General features: G+C 48.3%; 1 protein-coding gene across 5 annotated transcripts; it reads right to left on the reverse strand.

Moving 5' to 3' along the window:
* Window positions 1–1,361: 1,361 nt before the first annotated feature.
* On the reverse strand, window positions 1,362–26,285 carry WDR91 (WD repeat domain 91). Of its 5 annotated transcripts, none has more exons than XM_069462561.1 (15): window positions 26,140–26,285; window positions 24,585–24,764; window positions 23,802–24,009; window positions 22,072–22,154; window positions 20,969–21,099; window positions 19,607–19,769; window positions 14,336–14,494; window positions 13,923–14,116; window positions 13,046–13,196; window positions 11,746–11,840; window positions 11,425–11,593; window positions 7,878–7,986; window positions 6,994–7,106; window positions 5,505–5,702; window positions 1,362–3,291 (listed from the first exon to the last, which is right to left on the reverse strand). In XM_069462561.1, exons 1-15 carry the CDS (start codon window positions 26,260–26,262, stop codon window positions 3,127–3,129), a joined length of 2,241 nt encoding a protein of 746 aa, XP_069318662.1. In that variant the 5' UTR covers window positions 26,263–26,285; the 3' UTR covers window positions 1,362–3,126. The 5 variants fall into 5 exon arrangements, 3 of the variants coding, with proteins under 3 accessions (XP_069318662.1, XP_069318660.1, XP_069318661.1); XM_069462559.1 differs by having other exon boundaries at window positions 19,607–19,802; XM_069462560.1 differs by having other exon boundaries at window positions 2,642–3,291; window positions 13,016–13,196; window positions 26,140–26,262.
* Between the last annotated feature and the right edge of the window lie 1,648 nt (window positions 26,286–27,933).

Below are 27,933 nucleotides of genomic sequence, written 5' to 3' on the forward strand. Positions count from 1 at the left end.
AGCATCATTTTGTTTTGTGAATAAAGGAAGAGAAAATACTTGCCATTAGAACTGACAAAGATTCTTTGCTTGGCCAAACTTTGGTCAGGTTCCTGAATCCTCTACTGGGCCCATCTGTGCACTTCCTTGTAAAATCCAGTTGGTAAGAACCACTCCCCCATCCTAGATGATATCTGATCACCCTGGGGACCTTATCAGGTTCCTGATCCTCCACCACCAGGTGATGTCTGACCACCCTGGCCTGTCTCAGCAAGAATCCTGTTAGGTCGCTTTCACCTGAATCCCCTCATCCCTGATGCTTCCTCTGAGCAATTTTCTACCCACTGGCCCCCACCCTGCTCCTTGGCTATAAATTCCTACTGGCCCATGCTGTATTTGAAGTCGAGCCCAATGTCTCTTCCCCACTGCAAGACCGTGTTGCAGTGCACCCTATGCCTATTGAGATAATCCTGAATAAAGTCTTCCCTACTGTGCTTTAATGAGTATGATTAATTTTTTCTTTAACAGTACCACCCCCTGTGCATCTCTCCTTAAAATCTCTTTTCATAGCCAACTAGAAAATGAGGTCTGAAGAGCAGGAAACAAGCCTGTCTACCTTAAAGCTTTGTTTGAAAGGAGAGAAACCCATTCTCCCTCCCCCAGGAGGGGTAAGGAATCAGTTATGTGGTTTGCATGGATTGGAGTCAACACCTGAAGCATTTGAGGGGTTTTTTGGTTTTTAAACTGACAGAGAAAATTGTATCATGTGAGGTAATGCGTATGTTAATCAGCTAGATTCAGTCCTCCCACAATGTATATATCCTTAAAAAAGTCACCATGTTGAACTCAGGAAGCATTTGAATGCCATGCTAAGGGGCTGGATTTTGGCCTGAGTCCCCGGAGCAGAAGCAGCCAAGTGCAGGCAGGTACCTGAGAAGGCAGGAAATGCAGAAATGCACTGCAAGGCTCTTGGTACAGGCTCAGCCAGAGCAGAGGGTCAACACCTGGCCAGGGACAGCTCAGAGGACTGAGGCTTGGACTGGCTTGATGGACTGGCTTCTGTGCCACCTTCACCCAAGATAACAGAGGAGTCTTGCTTGGGTTCTTGGGTAGATACTGAGCAGGGATTTGAAGGAGAGGTAAGTTCAAGTTCCGACATGCTTTATTTGAGGATGAGAGCTCATCCTGGAGCGGGTGAGATGTGGGACAGGTAGGGACACTAGGGCTTCAGGTGTTCTTCGTGTCTCTGCAATCCTTAAAGCCATTTCAGCAAGCTGTGGAGACTGTATTGAGAGGAGGGAATGGATAATAAGACAGACAAACTTCAAGATGAAGAGAGGAAAAGTTAAATTCCCAAATGAAATCCATGACCACTTCTTAAATGTCCTACAGAATCACTGGGTGAGATAAATAAGGTTGCTGTTTCAATGCAGATGAGGAGAGTGATATAATAATACATGGAGAAGTCTTGGTTTCTTTATCTGAAGGAAGGATTACCAAAGTGGAAATGAGTAACTATTTTACTACTGTCTCTTGTGTTTTCTCATAATCAAGCCACATAAACTCCTCCCTACTTTTCCCTCAAAACGCAGCAGAATGGAGCCAAGGCTTATACCAATTTCTCTGTGCCTTTCCCAAAGTGAGTAACTAGGAGTATTCCCCATTCCAGGCCTGCAGCCCCAGAACTGGGCTGGGAGGCTCTAAATTGAATCATGGCTGCTGCCTTCCCCAGCTCAGGGACAAGCTCGCCCCTACCCAGTGTCGGAGCCCAAGGCCCAGGCCCACCATCCTTCCAGGTGAGTTCCTCCTCACCTTGTGGGAACATCTGCCTCTCCGAGGTCCCACCCCAGCCAGGGAGTAGAGGGCAGGCCTCAGGCAGGGGCATGGACACAGCTGGTCAGGCTCAGCTGTGCTACAGCTGGGCCGGCCTGAACCCCACGTGCCGCCAGCAAACTGGCCGCCTCACTCTGACCCCCTTCCCCATCCACCAGCAGGGGACGCAGGCGGCTGGCACCTTCCACCTTGGATGTTAAGCTGGAGGAATGAATGAGAGGAGCCACCAAATGAAAGAGATGTCCTTGGGCATCCCTAATCCAAAAACCCGAAATCTAAAATGCTCCAAAATTCGAAACTTTTTGAGTGCCTACGTGACACCACAAGTGGAAAATTCCACACCTGACCTCATGTGATGAGTTGCAGTCAAAACTTTGTTCCGTGTGCAAAATTATTTAGAATGCCGTATAAAATTGCCTTCTGGCTATGTGTATAATGTATATATGAGATATAAATGAATTTCATGTTAAAACTTGGGTCCCCTCCCCAAGATATCTCATTATGTATTTACAAATATTCCAAAATAAAAAAAAAAATCCAAAATCTGAAACACCTCTGGTCCCAGGCATATCAGATAATGGATTCTCAGCCTGCGTGGGAAACAGCAGCCGCCAGACGGCAGGGCGGCCAGCAGCGGAGGCCTCGGCCCCTGCCCTCATCCTGAGACCCTTCTGTAACAAAAGCCACCAATTTTCAGGGAAGAGAAAGAACACTCTCTGGCCTCGACTCGAGCCCAGGGAAATAGGAACCTCAAAATGTCAGTTACCCAGCAGAAGTGACAAGAGCCTTGGGCCACATCCTACCCCTGTGGCAAAGCAACAGACACAGCTGCGGAAGTGCAGCTCGCGCCGGAGGGGCATGAGGACTGGGGTGCGCAGAGCAAGGGCAGGGAGCCCCCAGCTGACTACTGCCTGGGCAGTGACATACACATCCTAGAAAGACCCCAAGGGACCACAAGTACATACTCTTTTTTTAAAAAAAAGAAAAATGAGCAAATATATACAAAATACTGTCAATTTCTCCTGGGCCAACACAGTAGCTGTCACAGTGTTTCTCCTTCTTCCGGAGCTTTCCTCTGAAGCATGCGTCTGGCACGGTCCATGACCCTGGTCTCTGGGAGCACCAGCCACCTGCTCCACGTGACTCCCATGCAGTCACCGCAGCCGGGCAGTGCCTGAGCTCCTCGGACAGTCTCTCCCTGAAGACCTGCCGGCCAGCAGGTGGCTGCCCGTGGAGTGCCTTGTTTCCCACCTTGCATCTCCCCCGCGCCCCAGGGTAATACTGCTTCTGTGGGTGTCCCTCAGGGCAGCTCCATCAGACTTTATGGGCCAGGAGGGTGGTGAGCTTGATCTTGCCGTCCATGGAGGCGGTGAGGCAGGTCCCGCAGTCCATGGCGGTACTCCAGTCCACGGTGACCACAGGGGCCCGGTGGCCACCCAGGCTCAAGCAGCTTTCCAGAACCTTCTCATCGCCACCCAGCTGCAAGAGGACAGGAGAAAGGAAGAGGTGTCAGCAGACACCTCGCACAAACACATCCACCATATCCACTTTCGGTGGCCAAACCGTCTCCAGCCTGGAGGCTGCCACCCCAGCTTCCTCGGGGCCAGGCTCGGATGCCCACCTTTCCAGAGAGTCAGTTTAAGTTCTTGCATCAGGAAATGCCTTCACTTTCCCAACTCCAATTAGTCCATCTGAAGTGGAAAACAAGTACCCAAGAAGCTCCTTAAAAGATGGAATTTTCTCTGCCGCCTTGAACTTGCTGTGGGCTAGTGCCTGCTGCACCCCCCCCCAACTGTTCTCCTACAGCGTCACTCCCACTACCCGGCATCTGCTTACTTGTCTACGGTTCGCTTCCCATGCTGGGGACCGCAAGCTGCTCCAGAGCATGGGCTCGGCCATCCCGCCACACCCAGGGCAGCGCGTAACATGTTCTCCCTACCCCACCGGCTACCCACAGTCAGACAGATGCTAATGGGGAAGGGGAAGTAGAAGCAAATTGAATTACTACCAACGCCGCTACATGTAACAACACCCGTGAGCAAGAAGCATGAGAAAACACTTATAAAAAATCACAAGTTGTTCACAGATTGTCAAAATGGAATCTGAAGCCCTTTATATTCCTTAAGTAATTAGATCCCATTGTTGACATTTTAAAAATCATGCAGAGGAAAATCTTCCAATCCACTAATTGCTTTTAGAGCAAGTGTGACTGCAAATCATATAAACCGATCAGGGCAAATGCCAAGAACTGCATGATTAAAAATAAAATACACATACGTACACACATACTAATATATCCACACAGAGAGCAAATTACTGAATAGCCCACCTGAAACGCAACTAAAACAATAAAATCAGGCTTGTAAACGGAACACTTTTTATAGTATCTCTACTGGGAGATAAGCAGCTATGAGAAAGGATGGAGCTAATTTTTAAGGGAAGGGCAAGAACCACTAGAATCATCACCCTCCGTAGAAAAGGGAGGCCTTAGTGCCGGTGAGCCCGGATCTCACTGCATATGCCTAGGGTCACAGCCTAGATGGTTCCTCATTTCCCACCTCAGCACCCGCTTCCCCCACACCATGAGCTCTCACTGGCCTCTGCCCAGGTGGGGCCCCAAGGCCTGCCTTCCTCCTGTCTACCCAACTCCTCCTCCTCCTGGTTCCGTGGCCTCCCTGGGGTCTTCCCTGAGGACTCAATCCCCACTAAGAGCTTCCTCCTCTCAGAACTGCTCCACACTGTGCTGTTCCCCACTGTCGGTCCTGTGCCTCCCTCTAACTTGAGCGTGTGCCCAAGAGAGCAGAGATCATAGCTTATATCTCCTTGGTACCGTCCACGGTGCCTAGTCCAACACCCGGCACACAATTTCTGTCCAAAACTCATGCTGTTGACTGACCCATGAGCTGTGGCAACGAGTGATGCTGAGAACATTCCACCCTGTATGACTCTCTCTACCCACACCAAACACCACCATCAGGCAAATAATTACAAATTAACACTGAGGCTGAGAATGAATCCACTTGGTACAGACACAGGAGCTTAGGTTACAACACAAATCCTCTTCTAGTCTATTTGATGATGCTAGTAAAATAGAAGGCACATAATTTCATATAATTATATTTAAAAAGGACATGGAACGAAAGCTCTAACTTGAGAATTGAAGCAAATGTGTAAGCTGGGGGACAAAAACAATGTGGACACTCACATTATGGTTTGACAAATCAAATGCTCAAATTCTGTCTCAAACATGGACTGGAAGATACTTGACCCATGGGACAACCAATAAAATAACAAATCCATATCAGATTAGAGTAACTCAAAATCCAGCTGGCTTGGACCTCTTTGGGGGCATGTCTCCCCCACCCCAACACTTTCCAGCTCTTCTTATTCCTAAACATTTTCTATAATAGGTGTTATTCCCAATGAACAGAGGCAGGAAAAGGGAAGATCTTGTCCCAGATGAGCAGAGGGGACCGGCGCCTTGTGCTCCACCCCAGTCCCCCCTTCTCCACCTGAGCTGAGAAGCAGCCCCAGCCCAGCTCACAGCAGGGAGGCTCTCCACGCTGGCCACCCTGTGTGAAAGGCATCTCCACTGCCCAGCAGCATGGGGACAGAGGGTCACACTCAGCCCGGCCACGACCCAGACCTCCAGGGAGGAAGCCTCTGCCCACCACAACACCCCACCCAGTTACCTTGTAGATGACGCCCCCCGTGGCAGAACATGTCAGCATGTAATTGCCCTCTGAGTCAAAAGCGAAGAGTCGGCCCCTGGGGACTTGAACCTGCTTGTAGCCGCTGTATCCGGACAGCACAAAGGGGCCCGTGGCGTCGGAGGGGAGGCCATACTCAGACACCTTCAGGCCGCTCTTGTGGATGTTCCACTGGATGAACTGCAGTCACAAAGCACAACCAGAGTGCTCTCTTAGCAGAGCCTGGCCAGCGGCAGCCCAGGGCCCAAGCCTGGAGGGGACAGCGAGGACCGACCCTGGAGCAGAGGCTGGCAAGGGGGACCTGCCTCCCCGGGCCACAGTTCTGGCACCTTTGAAAGGCCTTTCAACTGCTAGAGGCAGAAAAGGGGCTTGGGGTGAGGGATCCCCAGGCCACCCCCAAGTCCCATCTCTTGCCAAAAAAAAAATCTAAGCATTTTTTTAAGGAAGAAAATCTAGAAAAACAGTCAGCAACCTCACATCAAAGTCCAACAGGAGACAAAAAGGGACAGCAACTGGCTTTGCATGGATTTCTGGTCTCTCAACCAGGGGGAATGCTTCAAGTGCCACCAAGATGATGACTATTATCATCATGATCATCATAGTTGGAAACCAGCTAGATTTTTCTATCTTAGGAACAAGGTAGAGAGGACAGATTCCAAATACATTTCCAGGTTCTCAGCAGTCCAATCAGTTGAACACTGAGTGATGCGGTGGTAAACTCGGCTTCGTCCACCGCAGTGTGCATAACCCCTGAGCCGACCACCTCTTCACTGGGAGTCCTGCCCACACAAATAGGAAGTGAAGCTTTAATAATCCCTTCCCACACTTCTCAAATGAAGAATTTATTTTATAGTTCCTGTTTTCAATGGATAAGAAGGTAGACAGTATCAAATCCAAAGGCACAGGAGGGCAGGTGTGGAAAAGCTGGTCTCTCTCCCACCCCGGGCGCTGCCTGGCTGCCTTCCCAGGGCAGGCACTGCGCCCACCCCCACTGCACCTCCACAGACGCAATCTACGAGGGGGCATTTGCTTTTACTTTCACCTTTTTTTTCTGGCTTCCTTCTTACATCTTTGGACTCTGCTCAGGCCAGTACGGCTCTGGGGAGCTGTCCCCAGCCCCTCAGCAAACTATGCATCCATGAGAGGTCCCATGCCCACCATTACCAAGCTCACCAAAGTGTATCTTGGCCCCAAATTGGACCCCATCCATGGTGAGATGAATAACTTTTGCTACAACAAGGAAAAAGGTCGTGGCACTCCCTTTCATAAGGATAGCCGACTCGCACTGAACTCATTTAGACCACACAATGGATCCTATGAGATGCGCTGCTATTTTATCCCTGTTTTATAGATGACAAACTGAGGCAGAAAGAGGCCAAAAGTCACAGGGCTGGTAAACAGCATGGGCGGGGCCTAAACCCGGCCCATTGTGTGATCCCAGCGCGGTCTCATCCGAATCCTGGGTGCCTACCTTCCCATCCTCGCCGATGCTGTACACAGCGTTCTCGTCGTAGCTGAACTCCACGGAGTAGACCTCCCCGCAGTGGGCCCTCCAGCTCATCGCACACTCGTGCTGCTGCATGTCTGAGGCAACGAGACACGGCCACTCAGATTCTGGCCCGGGCACTGAGGAAGGCATCTGCCCGCAGCAGGAGGCCCCTGGCCCTCTGCTTGGGAGCGACAGCTGTTCTGGAAGCCAAGGGCCTGCTGGACCCAACGAGTGTCACAGAGCTGCCCCTGCCCCAGAGGTCAGGCTGCCTCTAAGCTTCGGAAGCAGCTTCCTTCGCTGGATCAAAGCAAGGTTCGGGTGTCCCCCAGGGGAGCTGGAGCTCTTCTGGGGGGCCCTAAGTCTAGGGGGACACTCAAGCACCTGCCCTCTGTAACTTCCCCCAGGGTACCCTGGGGATCCCTTGAAGATACAGTCCAGACCTGGGGGTGTGTCCTGGGGACAGGGCCTGGCCTAGGGATTTGTAAGCAGCACGCCAGATGGCTCGGATGCCTCTGGTTAAGGAGCGCCATTCTGATGCTTTTGTGAGGAGAATGAGCTGCCAGGAGCAGGCGGAGAGGACGGCATCACTCTCCTGTGTCCTCCTGGATTCCACATGGGTGTTGAGGACTCCAATGGAATAGCTCGAGACCCAGGACCATCGTGCTCCACCCCCTCCCACATCTGCCGACACCAACCACGTGCGAGATGATTACTGTGGGTGTTTTGAAAACTCTGACCAAAGTTACGCACTAGTACGTACATCTGAAATCAGGGTTTTGCAATAGCCTCTAGTTGCAAAAAATCCAACTCTCTTCCCTGGGACATCAGAGGAGGGGACAAGGATTGCCATGAGCACACTTGCATACCAAATAAGCGGATGACACCGTCGGCTGCCCCTGTGACCAGCAGGTTCCCGTTGTGATTAAAGGCTGTACAGTTGATAGCAATGGGTTCTGGATCCAGGGAGAACTGGAGCTATTAAAACAAAAACAAAAAAACCATTACCAGACCTTCACCGAGCCCAGGCACACTGCCTACTCCAACGCAGACACATACATAAGCGTCCCAGGCTGGGTGGACCTGAGCCTTTGCCAAAGTGCTGTGCTTGTGACCTTCTGAGCTCTTTCCAGGGCAAGGTCTCTACGCCCTAGAACATTCCGGTTTCCATGCAGATAATAATGCAGGGTTGCTCAGTTATAAAATGAGTCATCCACATCTTAGCATCCTACACTTCACCCAGAGTACACTCCAAGATAATTCTTACTGAAAAGTCTTACCGCCAGCAGGAAATAACACTGCATCAACTTCCTTTCGTGACAGTCACCCCTAGAAGACTGCCTGTGCCAGCGTCACGTGGCTGCTCCATTCCCTTCCCATCAGCCCTACAGTCCCCACAGAAACTCTTGGAAATACAGCAGCAAACAAAACAACCTCACAGAACTCAAGTTCTATTAATTAATCAGATAATTAATGAAGAATATCATTTCGAACAATATGGAACCCCAGGAACCCTAAATAACCCTCCTGAAAATAGAAACACAAGATAGAATGTTATTTAACACACACACATACACACACACACAGTGCTGAGCTAGCAAATAAAGTACTCATCTGAGGCCAAAAGTGAGGGACAGCAAGAGTCCGGGGGACTAGTGACCTCCGCAGCTGGCTTTCACTATGGGCCAGTCATTGAATTCATGTGACTCAACTTCCCACTGTGACAACCATGCAGAGCTTGGGGGCCTGGAGACAACAGCATAAGACCTGCCCAGGGTCAGGTGATGAGAAACTATCACATAAAGCCGGGACTCCAAAGAACCAAAGAACTGGACCCTTAGCGGCGGAGTGAACTAGGAATAATCCTACTTCACAGGAAGGGATAACAAACTCACCTCTCTGCAAATTTGTAACCACAGACTGGCCCTGACATGACCCAAATTCACAATCCCTCTGTTGGCTTAGAAACCTCAAGCAGAGAATTTATGTTAAAGTTGGCAGGAGTTGGCAGTGCCCACAGGCACCTGGCAAAAGTGAATGCAAATCTTCTCCAGAGAAACGTAGCTCCATCCCAAGCCTCAAAATATTCTCTAGGACAAAGGTCCAAGAAACACGAACCCACAATCAAAATTTGTAAGACAGGAAAATCAGGCAAATGGAGCACGCACCCACAGGAATAGCAGAGAGCAGAGTCAGATACACAAAGACTTGAGACATTAGAATGACCAGACAGAACATACAATGAGAACATCCAATATAATCAACTAAATAAAAGAAGGAATTGAAAATATGGATAAAAGCCAGGTGTGGTGGCTCACGCCTGTAGTCTCAGCAACTCGGGAGGCTGAGGCAGGAGGATTGCTTGAGCCCAGGAGTTCGAGGCTGCAGTGAGCTATAATCACAACACCACATTCTAGCCTGGGCATCAGAGTGAGACCCTATCTCTAAAAAAATGAAAATATAGATAAAAATGGGAGACTGTAAACATGATGAAGCAAGCAGGTTTGAAAAAATGAAGCTGAGCTTCTACAAATGAGAAATACAATAACTGAAATTAATATTCTAATAGATAAGTTCAGTAGAAGATTAGATGCAGTGGTAGAAAGAATTAGCAAACTCATAAATCTGAAGAAACTATCATCAAGAATGCAGCAAAGTGAAACAAAAAAAAAGACAAGAAGATTTCTAGCACGTATGTAATTGGAGTTCCAGAAGGCAAGAGATATTCAGAGAACTGTTAATACCAGAAAAAACAATGACTCAGAATTTTCCAGAATTGAACAAAGACACAAATCCCCTGATTCAGAACACCAAACAAATCCCAGGCAAGACTTTAAAAAAACTAAATTTTAAAACTTAAAAACAAGAAAAGCCACACTGATAAGAAGATCCTAAAAGCTGCCAGAGAGAAAAGACCACTGACAAAGCAATGCCAATTATGCTGACAGCTAACTTAGCTTCAGCAAAGGTCACCAGAGGACACAACCACGTCAGAGTTAGGAGAATCAGTGTTCAATCTAGAATACAACAGAACATTCTAGAAAAATACATATTCTATGGTTCCATTGATACGAAGTTAGAAAACATGCAAAACAAAAACTATGTTGTTTATGGATATATATTAATGTAGTAAATGTAGTAAACTCATTGTTAAAATGTAAGGCAATAGTAAGCCAAAATTCAAGACAAGTTCTCTCTGGAGTGGGAAGGAGACGGAGATTGCGGAGGGGCACGCAAGAGCTAAAAAGTACTGGTAATGTTCCATTTTTACTGTAACGGGTACAAGGGTGCCCATTTAACTGCTTTTCCTCACATTATACCATATGCCCATGATTTCGATATTCTTTTATATGTATTCAATATTTAATTAAAAATGTGAAAATCACAAGTCAACAAAATTACAAATTGTGATAAGAGCTTTGGAGGAAAATAGCAAGATGCCAGGAACGATGAGGGACTGAACTGAAGCGGTGTAGAGGACAGTGGGCAAGGCCACAGAAGGGCCACCAGAGGCCAGTCCAGAGCGTGTTTCTGGACATGCAGGCCATGTTCGGACAGGAAATGCACTGACAGCATTTGCTCACGGACGGACTGTGTGAGCAGAGGGAGACGGACGGGTCCTGGAAGATCCCCAGTTTCTGAGTGGGATATGTTTGCCAAAGTGAGGAAAACTGCAAAAGGCGGGACAGAGGTGGCAGGGGGTGGAGGTCAAGAATTCGGGTGTGGCCCTGACTAGCCTAAGGGACCTCCCCATGGGAACAGAGACCATTTGTTTCTACAGGCAGATGCAGGCAGGCACAAGCTGAACGCCCAGGATGTGGCCCATCTGATGCAGGGACCCTCGAGTGTGTCCAGCAGCATCAGGAAACAATGTGTTCAACAGAACAGCCACCACTTTTGAGCGCTGAAACTAATAATTTTAATAGCAAACATCTCTGCCTTCTAAACAGGTGAGTTTAACATTGTTAAATCTCTCTGGGGCTTAGGGAGGCAGCTGCAAGCATCTATTATTATTCTAGGGGATCATGTCCTCGGCTCCGAGGACAGTGGCCAGGCTGTCTAGTCAGCTGTCACTTCTTATGAATACACACGTGTCCTCACTACTGCTGGCTGCTACTGTAATTCTCACACAATTCTAAGTTAACAGGGATTCAGGCGGCACCAGTCCTCTCCTAAAAAATAAACCACAAGGGCCCTCTGGTAGGTTCTGGGTGACTTCTGAGTTTCTGGCACAATTCTGAATGACTTGAGTTGCTAACAATATGCCCAACTGGAGTCTACTACTTTTCAACACTTAAACTTTTAAAAAAATCTGAGGAAACCAAAGCAAAAAGAGGGGAAGAGACTCATCAGAAACACAGGGGAGCACAGACACTGTGTCCCGCCACAGGGAGACCCACAGGGCAGGGCCCGTACCTGCTGCTTCATGGTTTTCGTGTCCCACAGCAGCAGTCTGCCGGGAACCTGGTTCGTGCCCTTGCTGCCGATGTCGGGTGCCGAGGAGTCCGCCTGGGAAGTGAGGCTGGGGGCTGCGGCCGAACAGACGAAAGAGGCCCCGCTGGGGCTGCACGCGAGGGACAGGATTCTGCAACACAAGTGGGCCCAGGTCAGACCCTCCACCTGTCCCCAAAGGGAGGACACATTCGGCTCTGAGGCCCAATCCTACTACAGGACATGGGGCACTAGGCCCCGCGGAGCACACTTGGCAGCCTGCGGCCTTGGGGGCCTCCAGCTCACCTGGGCATGTCGTCGTTGATGCTGATTTCACAGAGATTCTTCTTGGCTTCTGTGTCGTAAAGACGCACCGTCCCCACTCCACTGCCCAGCAAGAGCTGGAACGACAGCAGGCAGGAGGAGAAAAGGACAGTGTAGAGTCAGGCCCGGTCAGGGGGGTCCTAGGAGGGGGCCGGGCTGGGCAGGCTACAGGGGTGAGGAGGCTCCTCCACTCATCCAGGCGGCTCAGGGGAAATCTGACTACAACAGACCTCACTTAAAAATTAAATAAAGACATCAGAGCTGACCTTGAACAGAAGCAAAACCACAAAAGGCATCTGTGGAATGGGAGAGATGCATCACTTGGGATACACCTGGAGATGTTCTGGTTGGTTACATGAGACCCTCCGATCATCCCCTCTCTCTTCGGTTTTAAACCCCAGCCATTCCCACCCTTCCTTCTCGCTCCTGCTCTGTCCACCGCCCCTTCCCCTCCCCCGGTACTGGCCCAGTTGGGTCACAGAGCCTGGGGGGGCTTCAGTTGCCTCTTCAGGGGACAGCTCTGGCTCTGGGCCTATAAAGGCCTCCAGAAAAGAAATAAAAGTGGCTATCCTTGCCTTCAGGGACTTGTGACTTATTTGGCGAAAAGCCTCAAAGATAATAACCAACACCACCAGAAGAAAGAGCCAGAAACAGCTCAGGTCTGAGGGTATCCCCAGGAATATTAGGGAGGCTGTGACCTCAGCATTGGCTTGGCAAATTGACACTGGTGCAGGGCAAGCCCTGAGATCCCAGCCCATGAGGATAATTCCTTCAGCTGCCAAAAAAAAAAAAGGGTGTGCCCCGTGGGCTACATGGTGTGATCCTCAAAAAATGGAGCAAGAGAAAAAACAATAAATCAATTTTACCTCCTTAACTACAAATCCTATCTCAAATATTAGAGTTCAGAGGGAAATTGCACTATTTGTGGGGGCAGTTAGACCTGTGGGAACCACAGAACAGAACACCATCCCCTCACCAGTATAAGTTGCAGAGCCTGGCCCGGAAGGGCTTTCGGTGGGCAGGGGGAGAGCGGAGACCATGGCCGGAAACACAGACAGACGGGGGCCAGCAGACAGGGGGTCCCTGGGGCAGACCACCACAGACAGGCAGACCTGTGTCCTCCAGGTCCCCCTGTGGCTCGTTTCAATTCTTGTCAACCAGTAACCTCACTGCCACCCCAAAACAGGAGGCTGCTGGGCCAGTCCTGGATGTGTGGTCCCTGAACTCCAAGCAATTCTTCAACTTAGACAGCAAAGGGAGCCCACAGGCCAACGTTACTCACCAGTCTGTCCCGCTTGGTGGCCCATTCTAAAGATAGCAGTGGCGACTTAGAAATGGAGGATGCTTTGGTCTGCATGATGGGGTTGAAGGACCACACTTTGATGACCCCATCTACGTCTAAGCTGGCGACCCTCCTCCCAGAGCAATCCACTCTGCGATGGAAGAAAAGGGAGCACCGTCAGCATCCCGGCTCAGTCCCCGTCCTCAGCTCCTCCGACTTCCTTACTGTATTAAAAATAATCCCAGGAGGCCTACACTCAACAGATGGGCATGAACTATTTCTGGAAATATTCTTTCGTTCATTTGTCCAAGAAATGCTTCTTAAGTGCCTCTCCTGGTCGAGGCCAGGTATAGAACCGTGGGCAAGATTCCCAGGGTGTTGCCCTCGGGCCGGCAGGGAGATTTGTGGCCTCCCCAGTCACACTCCAGAACAGCCCCAGGGCCTGGGCAGGGCTGTCAAAACAACAAAGCCACCAGTCTTCTGAAAACTACACTCTGTGAGAGTTTGTTCTTAAAAAGGTCATGATTTCACCATGTTTAAGTAAAAACTTATAAACAGTAAATATTTACCCTAAAAGTACCAATATAAAGCAAATTAAAATTGAGTTGAGTTTGGGTGGTTAAAATAAAGGGTAACTTGTTCCTAAAACTCAGAGAAACATGATTAGAAAGGGCAGGAGGCCGGCCAGTCCAGTGGCAGCTGGGAACAGGATCCCCGTGACTATTCGGGGTGACCGAGGCCCTCTAGGGACCATCCCTTCACCGGCACCCCCATGCTCCCCCACCCCCTGCCAGTCACAGCTTCGTATGCGCTGCCCGAAAGTCCAGGCTACCCTGCACTTTCCCTGGTGGGCCACTGGCCCCAGGCCCAGACCCACCTGCAGTGCATGATGGACGAGTGGTGCTCCCCGTACTCCTCCTGCCCCAGCACAATGAAGGGCTGCTCTGGACGGACCCCTCCACCCTCGGGGCCTGCCACGGAAGCCCGAGTCTGCGGCTCCACCGGCTCCATGTGGAGCTCTGGGCAGGGTTCTGCCTCTGGGCCACTGGTTTCCGGCTTCTTCTCTGCACACTGTCGTGAACAAGTGGGACAAGTCAGCTGGGAAGGGGTCCCCCACACTGGGAACACACTGCAGGGTGTCTAGGTCGCAGCACGCCAGGGGCTCTAGTGCTTGCAGTTTTGCCTAATTCTGCACAGCAGCAGAACTCAAAGGAGAGGGAAGAAGGGCCCCTCCACAGCACTCCGCAGTAGCTGCATGGGCATCCCGGGGGCATTTGGGACACGGCATACCTGGGAAGTGGTGGTAGAGAAAAGCTCCTTCCTCTCCTTGCCATGGTCCTGCAAGCGCCGCTGCCGGTGCTGTGACCAACTGGACTCCCCAGTGGCCAGCCCGCTGAGGAGGCTCTTCCCATCCTTGGCCCCAAACGTCAGGTCCTTTCCCTTGGTAGCCTAGAGGACAAGAAGCTGGCTGGGAAAAGTGTCTACCAGTCTGCCCACGGCGTCACAGCTGGGCCAGGAGAGCAAGAGCCAAGGCGTGGATGGCTTCTCTACCCAACAGCTCCCAGGTAAGGTCCTCCCTGGCCAGGTGGAGCAGGTGGTTTAGAAAGTGCTGGCTCAGCGAGAGAGTGAGGTTGTCAGCTTCTTCCTTTCCGTCTTCTACACATTAAGAGCAGGCCAGGTCACCTGCGGTCCTCACCCTGCAATCTCTCTCACCTGGAGATATTTCTGGGTGGATGGCAGTTTTCTAAAATAGTGGGCCCCTGACAAGTGAGGATATCTCAAAAGCCTGGAATAGCTACTATCCAGGTTTGACTGATTTATCAACCTGACCAAGATATCTTCAAACTGGATTTTTGAGAATAAAAGGAAAAAGAACCCATATAATATTGCAAACTAGATTCTGTGAAGGTTACATATGAGAGCAAAAGAAATAGCAGAGAGGAGGTCTCAGAGGAACTAAACTGATAAACTTGCTAATGCGTAGTCTCAGGAGCCTATACGTCCAATGTAGACAGAAAAGGCAGTAGTTCCCAAACTAGAGTGAATCAGAGTCACCTGGAAAGCCTGCAGTCGTGGTGACCTCTTTGCAGACGTTTATGTAAACCTAGATGAAATGAAAAATTTCTAAGGAAAATACAGGATAAGGAGGCTTTGAATTCCTCTAGCTGACTCAAAAGGCACTTGTAACACTAACGCTTCCCCAGGAAGAGCAGAAAATACAACACTGAGAAGTATAATACAGAGGCAACACTTCCCTCACAAGTCAAGATGGCAAGGAAGGCGTCCAGTATAGATCAAGAACTGCTTTTATAGGCCGGGCGCGGTGGCTCACGCCTGTAATCCTAGCACTCTGGGAGGCCGAGGCGGGTGGATTGCTCAAGGTCAGGAGTTTGAGACCAGCCTGAGCGAGACCCCGTCTCTACTAAAAAAATAGAAAGACATTATATGGACAACTAAAAATCTATATAGAAAAAATTAGCCGGGCATAGTGGCGCATGCCTGTAGTCCCAGCTACTCGGGAGGCTGAGGCAGTAGGACCGCTTAAGCCGAGGAGTCTGAGGTTGCTGTGAGCTAAGCTGACGCCACAGCACTCACTCTAGCCTGGGCAACAAAGTGAGACTCTGTCTCAACAAAAAAAAAAAAAAAGAACTGCTTTTATAACGATAGGGTTATGCATCCCAACAGAGGGAGGGACCTAAGCATGACCTATCAGATCCTGCTTAAAGCAGAGTAGAGCTTCTCCTTAAACTGTATCTATTAGTAAGTCATTAAAGAAGGGTGACAACCACTAAAGATGATAAGGTATTAAAAGCCATCCAAAAAACACTTTAATAAGTACATTAAGGTAAATTTGTGTGTAGCTACACATATATATAACTTAAGTAATTATCTACTGTGACACACCTGTTAATTGAAAATTTTATTTTATTTCTTTTAAGGGCAAACATCATAAAAATCTTAACTATTGGCTTCACATGACATTACATGCCAATGGTCTCAATTATATTCTATCATAATCTACCTGACTCCTACAGTTCAGGAGGGAGATTGTGACCTCTGTCTTATCATTTGACCATTTCATTCTCACTCTGCGGATGGATATAAATTGACACCCACTAATTTTCAGTGGCCGGAGTAGATCCAGAGGGATTGCAAAGCCTCATAGAGCTTGCCAGGTAGTCATCCAAATGGGAGAGGAAACAAGTTCCAGTAATTTGATCTTCCCCGAAGCAAAACAAAGCCACCTAGAAAACAGGCCCTCATAGAACAGAAATTATACACCGAAAGACGGGCTCTTCCTCCTCTTGCCAAGATCCATAGGAATGGCCCTCCGGGCAGTGGTTATCACCACTGACGTCTCCATAGCTAGGAATTAATTTGATACTAATAAGAGTACAAGTACAGATGTCTGTGGACACTTTGCTTTCTTCACATTACAGGCAATTAAAGGTTATCTCTGTAATAAGGTAATTCCCACTTGCAGTCCCATGGCTCACCGAGTGGGTGTGAAAGGGTGTGAAATTACCCCTGGGGGGAGGGACAGAGTACACACTGCAGGCTGCAGGAGCCACTACTGATGTGACCTCCCTGGCTACTGCAATTAGAGATCCCAGAAAAGCTTGGGAATTGTGGTTTTGCAGGTACTTCCTCCTTTTTTTTTTAATTTTGCCTCCAGACTCCCACTGAAAGCCTGGAGAGTGTATATTACCATCTATTTTGCAAGAATGATGCTATGAACATCTTAGTAATAATGACAACAGGTACAGCAACCAATCACAAGCAGGCAAAATGCTGATGTGAGTGAAATTTACAATGCTCTAAATAAACACTATCTAAAATAGGAAAGTCTAATCATTTTAGATATTGTTAATTTAATAATACAGTCTATGTTTTATTGTGTGCTTATTCTTTAATAGTAAAAAAAAAAAATGCATGTAGTAAATAAAGCATGTAGACTTTTCTCCCTCCTACCCCATCAGAGGTATGGTGGGGTATGAGTGAGAAAAAAGTCTACATGCTTTATGTGCACTGACAAAGCAATGTGGCTTACTTAAAAACCAGTGTCATTGTATACTGAGTTCAAAGCAGTATATTATCACAATCACAGGAAGTGCCTACCACCCACTGCATTTGGTATGGTGAGAGAGCATCTAGAATTGTACACTCAAATTTGGGTATCACTTGTAATTAAGGGACTAAAACATTAGAATGTCTCCCTAGAGGACGGGGCCCAGGATGTGAGGGTTCTAGAAATCATGCCATAGGGGCAAACAGGTGAGGGGGGCATGAAGAAAGAGTGCTTAGCATGGAAAAGATAGGAAAAGTTGTCCAATATAAGACAACTTATTCTACATAGCTCCAGAAAGCAGAGCTAGGATTGGTGAGTGAAAGTTACAAAGAAGTGTCTACCAGTAGTTTTCTAACAAGCATATGTTCCCACTCTGACAAGCAGTGAGCTCTGCGTCACAGGAGGCAATCAATCCAGACAACGTGCTCCTCTACTCAATAGGAGGTTGGGCCAGATGACCTTTAAGCTTCCCTCCAACTTTAGAATTCTGTGACTTTCCTGAATCTCAAATCTAGTTATTGTTAGAATTGAAACATAATCTATCATCAATGAAAAACAAGAGACTTGACCATTGAGTTTTCCAGGTTGCAGGTATCTGTCATCTCTATTCAGGAACTGGAAACTTGGCTGTTAACATACCACTCGGTGACCCAACCTTTATTCAATTATATCTTAGAGGCAAGGTAAGGAATGTTCTGCTGCAAATTACCCATTCTTAACCTCATTTCTTTGCTGTACACCGCACAAAAATTTCCAGTCCTATTTCAGCCTCACCATGTGACACATTGTTCCTGAACACATAAAGAGCACAGCCATAGGCCTAGTCGCAATGAAGCCATCTCTGTGTTTTCTTTCATCTTAAGTTAATGAAATTGAATTTCCTCATTTCAAGCTCATTTCAAGGGACTCAACACTCCATACATCATCTATTAAACTTATAAAACATTGCACAGTGAGAGAGATCCAGAAAGCAAACAGTACAGCTTATTCAGCCACATTCCACAGAACTGGAAATCTAATTTTAAGATTCGAACTTTCAGAAAAACATTCAAAGGAGTACCCATGATTGATTTTTAACAGTTTCAACCCTCATGGATGCTAACACTACAGTCATTTTGTGCTAATGGCACTTTAGGTCTCAGAACTGACTCAGGGACCCATATAGGCCAGGACCTACAGGAATACAACCTCTACTACTAAAATTGACTGAGTCCTATTCATCTGCCAGGCACTGCACATACCAAGGGCTCTGCTCCTATCAGCTCAATTAATCCTCCCCTCAGGAGTAAATGTTATTATTATTATCCCAAGCAAATTGGGGCGAGTTTAAACAATCTGAGCACCAATGCTAAACAAGGAGCCAGAGCTAAAAGTAAAGTTCTAAGAAGAGCCCATGCTCTTTCTGATCAGTATCCTACTCAGTGTTTCCAGCTCAACAATACTAAACCCCAGTGCTGTGTTCTCATGGCAGCCTGGAGCAGCCCCAAACTGCTGCATCACTTGCAACTGGTCTCAAGCCGAGGGTGGTAGGAGAGGAAAGCACAGACTACGACCACTTACTTTACCTGTAACTAATAAAAACACATTACAAGCGAAAATGTCTCTATCCAAGCAATAAAGGATAACTCTGAGTCTATTCAGCTTTCACTCTGGCAGGCATTTCTGGAAGCAATGAATTCTGACAATCTCTGCTAGGAAAACTACTTAGTGGGACGCTTGGCTATTTTGGACATAAGCTGACATCAAAGAAATTCTCTTGCAATCTTCCATAAAAGTAAAAAATAGTGAAAATCCTTTGCAGAATCAGCAAATACCAACTGGTAGGTGAAATACACACATTCAGAGGTAACTCTTACTATAATTTTCTCCTTAGCCAGACACTACTTTAGATCATCAAAATTCCACAATTGCTTGAACTCACACTTGAGCCTCCAAAACACAGTCATAAGCCCTTGTGAGTTCATAAGACATTTATGAGAAAAGAGGGGGAATCTTCAAAGCCTACTTCCCGTCATCAGCTATCCACTGCTTCAACTGGAGAGTGTCGTGGACTTTTGAGAGTTGGCACGGGAGTGCAGGTGGTGGTCAGAGGAGAGCAGCCACTTGGGTCAGGAGACCTGGGTCTGAGGTCTGGCAATGTCTTTATCAGTGCACAGGCGTCTGCCAACTGCCACAGCGCCTGCAGTTCCAGGCAGAGGCGAGGATGGGGAGGCAGGGGCCGTGTATTAGGTGTATTTTCCTCCTGGTTCTCTCAGTTCCTCTGCTATGGTCTTATCTATATTCCCATCCTGCAGAGCTATCAGTTCATGAGGGGAAAGGCAGGGACAGAGGAAGAAAGGGAATGAGATGTGAATTTAGGGTCTCATCAATATACCCAAGAAATCAGCCCTAAAGGGAGGGCAAACTATCTGCACTTGACAAGAAGGTCTGGGAGCACGGTTGCATGGCAGGGGCTCCTTGGCATGAGTTAGGAAGGTGGGACTTGCGCTTACCTGACCGCTGAAGGACTCTTTCTTGGCCGAGCTCTGAGCCTGAGGGGGCCCCTGGGCAGGCAACCTTGAGGGGCTCTTCTTACTCTGAGGCAGCAGTGAGGACAGGAAGCCCACGCGAGGCGACTGGGAGAGGGAGGCGTTCCTCTGGCTGCATACCATGGCTCTGGTCAAGCACACACACCATGGGGTCACAGGGCTGGAGAGGAACGTGGCAAAACCAAGAACACAGACCTCTTGGGCTGTGGACAATGCTAATGACTGGGGCCTTAGTTGGGGTTCAGGAGCCTGGGCTTTAAGATGGCATTATGCTTGGCACCATTTCTTGTACAAAGGGAGCCAGCAGCTTATCTGACACAACACTGACATCTGCAACTCTTCTTTGAGGGCCACAGTAAAGCTCAGAGCTGTCTTGTCTGATAGCCACTGGCCACATGAGCTACTGAGCACATGACATGTGGTTAGTTCAAATCGAGATGTGCTGAAGGTATGAAATACATACTGGAATTCAAAGATTTAGCATGAAAAAAGTATAAAATAGCTCATTAATATTGTGTTTATATTCATTACATGTTGAAATATTTGGGATATACTGGGCTAAAAAATAAATCATTAAAATTAATCTTTTATTTTTTTTAATGTAGCTATGAAAAATTTGTAAATTATATCTTCCGTTGACATTGTACTTCCATCGGACAGTGCTGGCTCAGAAACCGGAGCAATTTCATCAGGTGCAGTACTTGGCTGCATGTATCTAGAACCTGGCTGCCTGGGTTTGCATCCTGACTCAATTGCTAACTGTGTCACCTGTCCGTGCCTGTGTTTCTTCAATCACTATTATCATCACCTCTGGCTTCTGCTTTAACTAGCTGTTTCTGAAGGTCACTCAAATACCTCTCTCTCAATCTGCCTACCTCCTTAAACCCTTAGACAGGTGTACGCTTCTCCTGAGGAATGCAGACAACCCGTGGTTGCCAATCTTTCCATATACGAGGCACTTCTTCCACTGCACAAAGGCTCCCCGAGACTTTACCATAGCGGTTGTGTTTTTATGTATCCAAGCTACGCACATCTGGATGTGCAGGCCTCTGGCAGAGCTGTGCAGTTCCCCCAGCTCTGGGCAGAGCCAGAGGCTCAGAAGTTGGGAACAACTCCTGAAGGACCTAAGAGACCATGAGGACCTTACTCATAGAGCTCTGCAGCAAGACCAGTGTGCCAAGGGGGCTCCATGGCAATTCTCCCTCGGTAAGCACAGGGGGCCACGGGCAAGGCGGGGTCACAGTGAACCTCAAGGCTGAGAGGACAGAGGACAAAGGGAGGAGCGAGCTGACTGCCCTCCCACCCACACCCCTCCTGCACACTCACAGTTCCGAGTCCCCCAGGCGGTCCATATTGGAGACATAAGGAGGCAATTTGTGTTGGACCAAAGTCTCTTCCGCTTCTGGCTGCTGCTCCTCTTTCCTCAGTCGGTGGATTTCGGCTTGCAATGCAAAAAGCTACGGAGGGGTGGGGCTGAGTTAGCCGATGATCTCAGCTAACCTTGCCCGGGCTGAGGAAGATCTAGACACAGCACTTGCAAACCCAGCCTCACTGGCTGGAGGTGCCACTCGCCCCCAGCCTCAAGGTGCTCATCTCACTCTCTGCTCACTGTGGATTGGGAATATGCAAAAGTGATTGCTACTACTGGACTATAGTGAGGTGAGAAAACCAAGAACCATTAGAAATCCAAATCCACTTTTTTTTTGTCATTTGACTTGCTTCCTTTTTACCATTTGACTTGCTTCTTCCTGAATTCACTGAGAAAAATAGCTCCACCCAATCCTGCTTTGCTCTTTGGAATCTACAAAATCAGGCTTTGGAACTCTCATGGAAAAAATTTTTAAATGAATTATAGCAGTTTTAACATTTTGCCTGAAGAAAATTACACATATACACACATACCCCCAAAACCCAAGAATCTTAAGCCCCCAAACAGAAGCAGCTTATAGTATTCCTTTTCCTGACAATGGCAAGAGATCATTATTTCAGGACAGAGAAAAGCTCCTCAGGCAAAATGTAAAAGGAAACATGGGTCCCCAGGCTCTATCGTTTTATCAAACTAGAGACACATAGCTGAGCAATTAAATTATATCTGCATTGTAAACAATATATACACGGCTATACGTGGAAAAAGATGGGGAAGACAAAATGGACATATGAAAACACATTAGTTGTAAGGTGACATAGGTACATATGGTCTTTTTCTCCTTAAAATTCATTACTGTTACCATACTGTTTACACTATACACATGATTTAAAATATGAATCTCATCTCTGGTTTTCAAAGACCATTACAGTCTTCTGGTGACTCACATTCATCTGAGAAGAGTTCAGCTTTCCTATATTTAATCAGCCCTCTATTGCCACTACCTAATTTCACACACAAAAAGCAGAAGTAGTTCCCAAGAAGCAGCCTGCTCAGAACAAACCTTCTGACGCAGAACTTCATTTTCTTCTTGAACCTGGTTGGTCCTCTGACACTCTGCATCGAAGTTCAAGATCACAGGGACTGGTGCACAAAGTTAAAGAATAAACTTGCCTGCGAAATGTTTAAAAGTCCTTCCCAATCTCTTGACACAGCAGCAAAACATTTGAACATGAGACACAGAGAAGAGAGTACAGGATCAGTGCCGTGGGCTCTTCACAGCTTTATGAAACAGTCTCTCCCTTGTCTCTGGGCCTACTCTGACTTCGTTCAGACAGACTCACAGACACATGACAATCAGCCTGGCCAGCCCACAGAGAAGACATAAACCTAAACCTGAGCATTTACTCTGAAAAACCAGTAGTAAAGAGATAGTATCCAGTCTACCTCATAGCCAGTCTAAGCTTTAGCAAGTTGTACAGACATTCAGCTAAAGCGAACCCTGGAGGCCAGTGGCTCCACATACAGCCAGCACGGCAGAATGATCAGCCACTTGGCTTCCCCTCCTCAGATTGAGCCTCTCCCTGGCAAAGGTTTAGACAGAAGAGAAAGCTTTCTGATGATTACACGGCCACACGCCACCTTGAGAACACCCACGTCCTAGCTTAGGGTATCGGTCTTTCTCTACTGCCTCAGACAGCTTCAGTCAGGAGGGAGCAGAGTGGATGAGGCCTCAGCACTGGGGAAGAAGACTAGAGCTCAAATGTGTGTGACCTAGTTTGAGGGGCCCTGAAAAGATCTTGAGTAACAGCTTCAATCTCCCTGGAGAGCCCACAAGGTCATGCCATAACCACGCTGCTGGTTTCTTTGGAAAGCCCTCGGGATGAAAGAGGCAGCAAGGGGAAGAAAAAAGGCAGCTCTGTCAAGGGCAGGATTCACGCTCACCCACGACACAGAAAGAAAGGGTAGAGGCAGGAAAAGGCACCCTTCCCCCCTGCACCAGAAAACGGTCCTCCCAGAGGCCAAAATGGCCACCAATGAGTGAGCCTCTACAACAGCCAAATTTATCAGTGCCTCATCAGGGAGCCCCATCCAAACCAGACTGCCCCTCCCCTAGATTTCCAGACCAGAGAGCATGAGCAATGGAGCATGCCCCAGGCCCAGGGACCTCAGCCTTTCCAAGACAAAATGCACCTACATTCTCGTTCTCATTCACTCTCTCTCTCTAATCCCCACACATGTATTTTCTCAAATCCCCACACATGTATTCTTGAAGCTACTCTGTTTTTCAGCAAGTTGAGGAACACTGAGATCACTATCAGAGACAGTAACCCAAACACTAACACAGACAGAGTTCCAACCCACATGGTCATGCCATAACCAAGAAGCGTTCTCATCTGCTACCTAATCCCAGCAAAGGCAACTGATATCCCCGGGGACACACGTCAGGCACAGAGAGGGTGCTCTCAAGGCTGGCCACTTCCTCTGAGAAGCAGCTGCTTCCCAAACCCTGTGTCTGCTGACAGAGCCCAGTACTAGCACCGGCTGCTGCCACCATCCCCGCTCATGCATGTCAGCTATTACTTCAGCAGCACAGTGTCAGAACTAAGATTTATGATTCCCTGGCCTACTGACAAAAACAACCACAATTTGTTCAGCCCCCTCATGTGACCCATGACAATGATCCTTGGGCATTTTCTAGAAGAAATGGCTGCATCAAGAGCAGCAGGCTACTGGTCATGAGGCCTGGATGCCTCAGGCTGGGCCCACAGCCCCAGGCAGCTGAAAGGATATGCATGCACTGAAACAGGACACTCAGGAAGTTGTGCAGGGACACAATGAAGGTGTCGGCCCACTGTCGAGAAAAGTAGGTAGCAAAGGTGGGGTTGGTGTCTGGGGACGGCAGGAAGGGCAGGACAAACCAATCCTTCCACTCCGCCTGGTTCTGGAGCTCCATAGCCTGCTTTGCAAAGAACTCCTGAGCCTTGTCGGTTCTGTTTGTCTGCCAAGACACAAAAGAGGTAGCGAGGAGGGGGGAAGGACAGAAGTCCAGAGGTAAGATTCTTCATTACTGCACAGCAGACAGCCTTTGGATGTCAGCCTGCCAGGTAAGTGGGAAAACAGGATCTACAAACTACATAGTATAAAGGAAATCATCACTCTTTTCTCAAGGATCTTATAATTTCAAAGCTGGTTTAAACTGAAGTTCTAATGATACATGCCATCCTGAAAATTAATCCATAGTTGATGTCCAAATAACCTCTAAGTGACTTATTCTCCAGCTCAGCTATAACTTTTACTCAAATTTTAAGCCAGCTACTTATATTCTTTAATACACCACCCAGGCTTACGTGCCTAAAACAAGAGGGGAACTAGGCATGGGGAAGACAGTCAGATGATCTACAGATGATAAGGGGGAAAAAAAGTAGAAAAAAAGTCAAAAACCATCTGCACTGTGACTGTTCCACTCTTTCCTATAGCAGCATACAGAGTCCTCTCCAGGGGTTTGAAGAATATCTATTTCTGGATCAGAGCTCTCTCCACCCAGGGAAGCTGAACCCCTGAGTCAACAAGCACCTGGATTGTGTAGACGAGATAAAAGCGGAACAGGCTGGTCTTCAGCTTGTTGATGGTGGGTCTATATATATCCTCCAAGCGGCTAAATAGCCTACGCTCCAGGTAGCTCCAATAATCGCGAAGAGCAGCCAAATCATACACCTGCATTAACTGCTGCAACTGGTCCACAATCTTGTCCACCTGGTGCGGGAAAGATGGGATGGAGAAGGTGGTAAAGGACAGAACTGAATACTCCCCTCCACAGAATACAGCATTTCCCTCTTGTTGTGGCTTCTGGATGTTTAAAAAAAAATTAAGTTAGCAATCTATAAAATTTTCAAAACATATTTATGCAACAACTTTTAAGTTATTTTCTCATGTTAGATATGTGGTCTGACCCCTCTAGCAAGCATGGAAATTTCAGGTGTAAAAGGGCTCTGGCCCAGGAAGCAAGAGATCTGGCACCAGGTCTTGGATCTGCCCCTAACTTGACCAACTTGGTAATGTCACTTCAAATGTGGTCTCAGTTGCCTCACATTTAATCAAAAAAGGGATGGGGGGAGAGTGAGTGTGTGAGGCAATCTTCACAGTCCTCCTCCCAGCTCTACAATTCCAGGATTCCAAGGATCATGAGGAGGTGCACTGACTCCTTCAAGTCATCAAATTCCACCAAAGCCCTGGTAGCTGCTCTAGCGTCCGCCAAAGTCACCTCCTTGTGAGGAGCAATTACACGGCAGTGTACAATCTGGAAAAGGTTTTGGATGACAGTACCACCCCAACTCCCTATTTTATAGATCAGGCTACTGCAGCTGGAGAGGCGAAATGATTTGCTTTTGCCACTAACTTTGGCAAGATAAGAAACCAGATCTCCTCACTCCTCTCCAGCAGTGCTCTTGTTCTAGCTCACTGCCTCTCTCAATTCACTGGCAACAGAAGCTGAAGTCAGCACATACAAACATACAAATCACACACATATAAATTCCAAGAAACTCTCAATGGAAAATCCTATCAGAGCAGGGGAAGTTTGTGTTTTAAAAATGTTCAATGAGGTGTTCCTCAACTGGAGAAGCAAAATCGCCAATGAGTCCTTGACAAGGCCACTTTATACAAACACCACAAGTACTTGAACCCAGCTAACGTTTTGGACTGCAGACTCCTTTGCTCCCACTATCATTGGAGGCTAATCCTTAAATATTTCTGTTGCCAAAACTCAGTCATCTACCTAAACTTGCTCCTAAAACCTCACTGCTACCCTGGCCAAAGATTGGCCAGCATCTGCTGGGAGGCTGGGGTGGAGAACAGACCCCTGGACCAGGAGTCAGGGCATCTGAGCTCCAGCCTCAGCGATGCTCATGACTCTCTGGGCAACTTCAGGCAAGTCACGCCCGTCCAAGGGCCTCAGTTCCTCAAGTGTCCAGGGAGGGCCGAACGCGCTAATGTCTCTGGTCCCCCGCTCCTCCACCGCCCCCCGGCGCTAGTGACAGCGCCGCTCCCGCCCCGGAGGGCAGTGCTGGGAGGAAGCCCGCTCCGGGCCCCCTCGGGCCGCCCGCCCGCGCTGCGCCCGGCGGCCCCTCACCCGGAACCCCTTCTCCTTGTCCGCCTTGATCTCGGCGTCCAGCTGCCGCAGCGTGTGTGTGAAGCCGCGGAAAAGCAGGTACTCGCGGACCAACTCGTCAGTGCGTTCCACAGCCTCCGCCATCGCTGCGCCAGCGCCTTGAAGGGCCGCGCGGCGAGGGACGGAGGGGCGGGGTCTGAGCGGGGCGGGGCCGGGCGCGGGCGCCGACCACGTCGTGCCGCGGCCGGCCTATCAGTCCGCACGCATCGCGCGCCCTGGCTGCGGCCCCGCCCCTCTGCTCCCTGCCCTAAGCCCCGCCCCCAGTCCCAGCCCCGCCTGCCGCTCTCGTCATTGTCGCGGATCTCGGGCGGGCGGCTAGTGAGGCTCAGCTCTCTTGAGTTTCCTAGCAGCGCTGGCGTTGGCTTTGTCATCTGAGTTAATGAAAGTGGCGGCTGCCGCCCAAGTCAAATAGCACTGGACCTTGAAAACATGCCAGATAGGAGGAGGGCAAGGGGTGAGGTGCCCAGCGTATTGACATGACATCGCAGAATCCTCTGTCCCTTGCCCTCCTTTTGAAAATGGGGGAGACTGGAGTCCTAAGAGGTAAAGTGACGTGAGTGAAGTCACACTACCAGGTGTGCCATCAGAGAGCGCAACTCCCCCAAAAGCCCTGGATTAATTAATGAGACTAATAAGACTACACAGCAAGATAACCACTGCCAAGAGGAAAAAGGCAAGTTTCCTAACAGTATGTATACTGTCGTCCCCAGTTTCTTGTGGGGGGAAAAATGGTGTGGGGGGGTGTGTGTGTGTGTGTGTGTGGACATTTTTAAAATTCAAGAAGAGTAAACCCCAGCTTTACAGTGGGCCCTTCATACCTTCGGATTCCGCATCCGCGGATGCGGATTCAACCAAGAGGACTGAAAATTGCAAATAAATAAATAAAATAAAATAAAATAAAATTAAAAATACAAATTAAAAAATACAGTATAACAACTATTTACATAGCGTTTACATTGTGTTAGGTATTATAAGCAATCTAGAGATGGTTTAAACTATACGGGAGGATGTACTTAGTTTATAATGCAAATGCTAGCCATTTTATGGCAGGGACTTGAACATTCATGGATTTTGGTATCCTGGGAAGGAGCCTGGAACCAAACCCCTGCGTTACCGACTGGAGTGGTTTTCTCTGAGAGATGAGACTATGAGGGACTTTCACTTCCTATTATTTACTTTTTTTTTTTTTTTGAGACAGAGTCTCACTCTGTCACCCAAGGCTGGAGTGCAGTGGTCCAATCATAGCTCACTGCAACCTCGAACTCCTGGGCTCAAGCGATCCTCCTGCCTCAGCCTTCAGAGTAGCTGGGACTACAGGCTGGGCACCACCCAGCCTCGTTAATTTTTTTATTTTATTTTATTTTTTTAGAGACAGTGTCTCACTATGTTGCCCAGACTGGTCTCGAACTCCTGGCCTCCAGCAATCCTCCCCCCCGACCTCAGCCTCCCAAAGTGCTGGGATTACAGGTGTAAGCCACCACATCTGGCCATATTTTTAACTTTTTTTATTGTTCAAACAATAAAACTTCAACGTTTTTACAAAGTGTATGTATTTTTGTAAGCAGGAAAATAGCCAATATCTTTGAGTCTTACTTTCTTCATCTGTAAAATGGTGACGATAATGTATACCTTGCAGAGTAGCAGTGAAGATTTAATAAGATAATGTATGTAAAATGCTTATCACAGTGAATGGCCTGTTCTTAAAATGCAATAAATGTTTGTTCCTTTCTGTTTCCCTCTAATGGTATGACTTTT

The sequence above is a fragment of the Eulemur rufifrons genome, chromosome 29 (genome assembly GCF_041146395.1).
Source record: "Eulemur rufifrons isolate Redbay chromosome 29, OSU_ERuf_1, whole genome shotgun sequence".
Classification (NCBI taxonomy): domain Eukaryota; kingdom Metazoa; phylum Chordata; class Mammalia; order Primates; family Lemuridae; genus Eulemur; species Eulemur rufifrons.

Bases quoted from the DNA above. Each gene is read 5' to 3' on its own strand.
- WDR91 (XM_069462559.1), bottom strand. From the start codon at position 26,262: ATGGCGGAGGCTGTGGAACGCACTGACGAGTTGGTCCGCGAGTACCTG. The intron at 21,100-22,071 runs GTTTGTTCTGAG...ACCCCTCCGTAG, and splicing joins ATGAAGTTCTGCGTCAGAAG to CTTTTTGCATTGCAAGCCGA. The intron at 7,107-7,877 runs GTATGCAAGTGT...TCGTTGCCTCAG, and splicing joins CGGTGTCATCCGCTTATTTG to ACATGCAGCAGCACGAGTGT.